Consider the following 1,799-nt stretch of genomic DNA (forward strand, 5'->3'; position numbering starts at 1 on the left):
TGAGTAGCTGGGATTACAGGCACGCACCACCATGCCCAGCTAATGTTTTGTATTTTTAGTAGAGACGGGGTTTCACCATGTTGACCAGGATGGTCTTGATCTCTTGACCTGGTGATCCACCCGCCTCGGCCTCCCAAAGTGCTGGGATTACAGGCTTGAGCCACCGCGCCCGGCCCATATGAACACTTTCTAAGGTGGTGACTATACTTAGGAGAAAGAGGTCTGAGCCACTTACCAAAGTTCTGTCTGAAATTGGAAGGTGGGAGTGGTCAGGAGATTGGTAGAGCACTGATGAAGGAGACATAAAGAGTGTCTAAATGTATGCGGTGAGCCTCAGATGACTGGGAGCTTTTCCAGGAGTGTAGAAAGGAGGTGGGAAGCTTTGTGAACGTAAGGAAATAAGAGCCTCACCTATTAATCATCTTAGATGTGATGAAGTGTGAGTATGAGAATTCATAGCATCTACCTGGGAGCAGGTTTCAGAGGGGAATGCATGGATGGAGAGATTTAGGGAGGAGACTTCAGAGAATGAGAAGCCACTATTGGAGGGTAGACGCCAAAGAGGATGGAAGGAGCGACACTGGAAACAGTGATAATTGCCTCTGTAACCAGTTTATTTGGTGCGGCTTCACTCTTATCCCGTAACTGTCCCCATGAACTGGTTTTTTGTCCTTGATTCAAAGAGCCATTGTTTCTACCTCCTGATGTGCATCCTCCTTCCTATCAGGCTCCCTGTAGTCTTATTCCCCCTATAGCAGCCAGTGGTCATTTTCATATGTAAGTCAATTTAATGGCTTCCCTTGTCCTTTGGGTAAAGTACAAACTACATAACAGGTGAGGGGATTGACATTCTTAAGATTGGCATAGGTGTAATAGAGATGATTCCTAATATTATTGACATCCTTAGCAAAACAACCCATTGTACTTCTTCTGTTTTCAGGTGGTGTCATTTGTGAAGAAGAATGTTCTAGTGACTGGGGGATTTTTCGGAGGCTTTCTGCTTGGCATGGCATCCTAAGGAAGATGACCTCATTTTCATTGTTCCTGGTTTTTTCTAGCCAGCAGCCTCTACACTCCATCATAGGACATCAAGTCCCTCCTCTTCTCCCGTGCCTTCCTCCCTGCTGTGGCAAATCCGGGTGGCTTCTATAAGCATCTGTTGGTGCAAGTTACTGTGGCACCATGAGCTTGATGGTGGCAGAAGAGACAGTAGTCCTTAGTTCTCCTCCTAGTACACCCCCTACTTGGTCAGTCTGTAGGTCAGCAAGAAGATTCCTTTACCCCCATGCAAGACATTTAAACCAGAACACATTGCAAGCTGGCTCACCATGGAAGATGACTGGATCCTGAAAGGTTGTCCCAAACTGTTGATTTGGAAAAGAAATAAGCACATAGATAACCTTATTGTGTGCTGCATGGAAAGGAACTGAATACATTTGCCTTTAAGCATGAAAGATTTTGGTATCTTGGTGTCTACTTTCTTTTTTAGTTGGTTTTATGTTACAGAAAGAGCTATTTAAATGTGTTATAATTATGCAACAAATTGGCAGCATAAGTACTATAATTGAAAAATCTGATATTGTCCAGGAATGTTTACCATCGTACAGGATAATGTATCTCATGGCTGTTTCCAAAGGGTTTATTTATTGTAAAACAAGTGATTTAGGTAGGAAAGAGAAGAAGATCTTGGATTTTTATTTCATAGAAAAGATTTTAAGCTTTGAAATGTGAATGAAATATTCTTATCAAAACATTAGGGGTGGCCATAACTCCTCTATGCCACTTCTTTTTTTTTTTTT

General features: G+C 42.6%; 1 protein-coding gene across 1 annotated transcript in view; it reads left to right on the plus strand.

Moving 5' to 3' along the window:
- Nucleotides 1-1,456, plus strand: part of FUNDC2 (FUN14 domain containing 2) — a 27,246-nt gene extending 25,790 nt beyond the window's left edge. The window contains exon 5 of the mRNA XM_017516211.1: nucleotides 941-1,456. Within this exon, the coding sequence (XP_017371700.1) occupies nucleotides 941-1,018 (78 nt within the window). The 3' untranslated portion in view covers nucleotides 1,019-1,456. The remainder of the gene's footprint in view (nucleotides 1-940) is intronic.
- The last annotated feature ends 343 nt before the right edge of the window (nucleotides 1,457-1,799 follow it).

Source organism: Cebus imitator, unplaced genomic scaffold (assembly GCF_001604975.1).
Source record: "Cebus imitator isolate Cc_AM_T3 unplaced genomic scaffold, Cebus_imitator-1.0 Scaffold576, whole genome shotgun sequence".
Classification (NCBI taxonomy): domain Eukaryota; kingdom Metazoa; phylum Chordata; class Mammalia; order Primates; family Cebidae; genus Cebus; species Cebus imitator.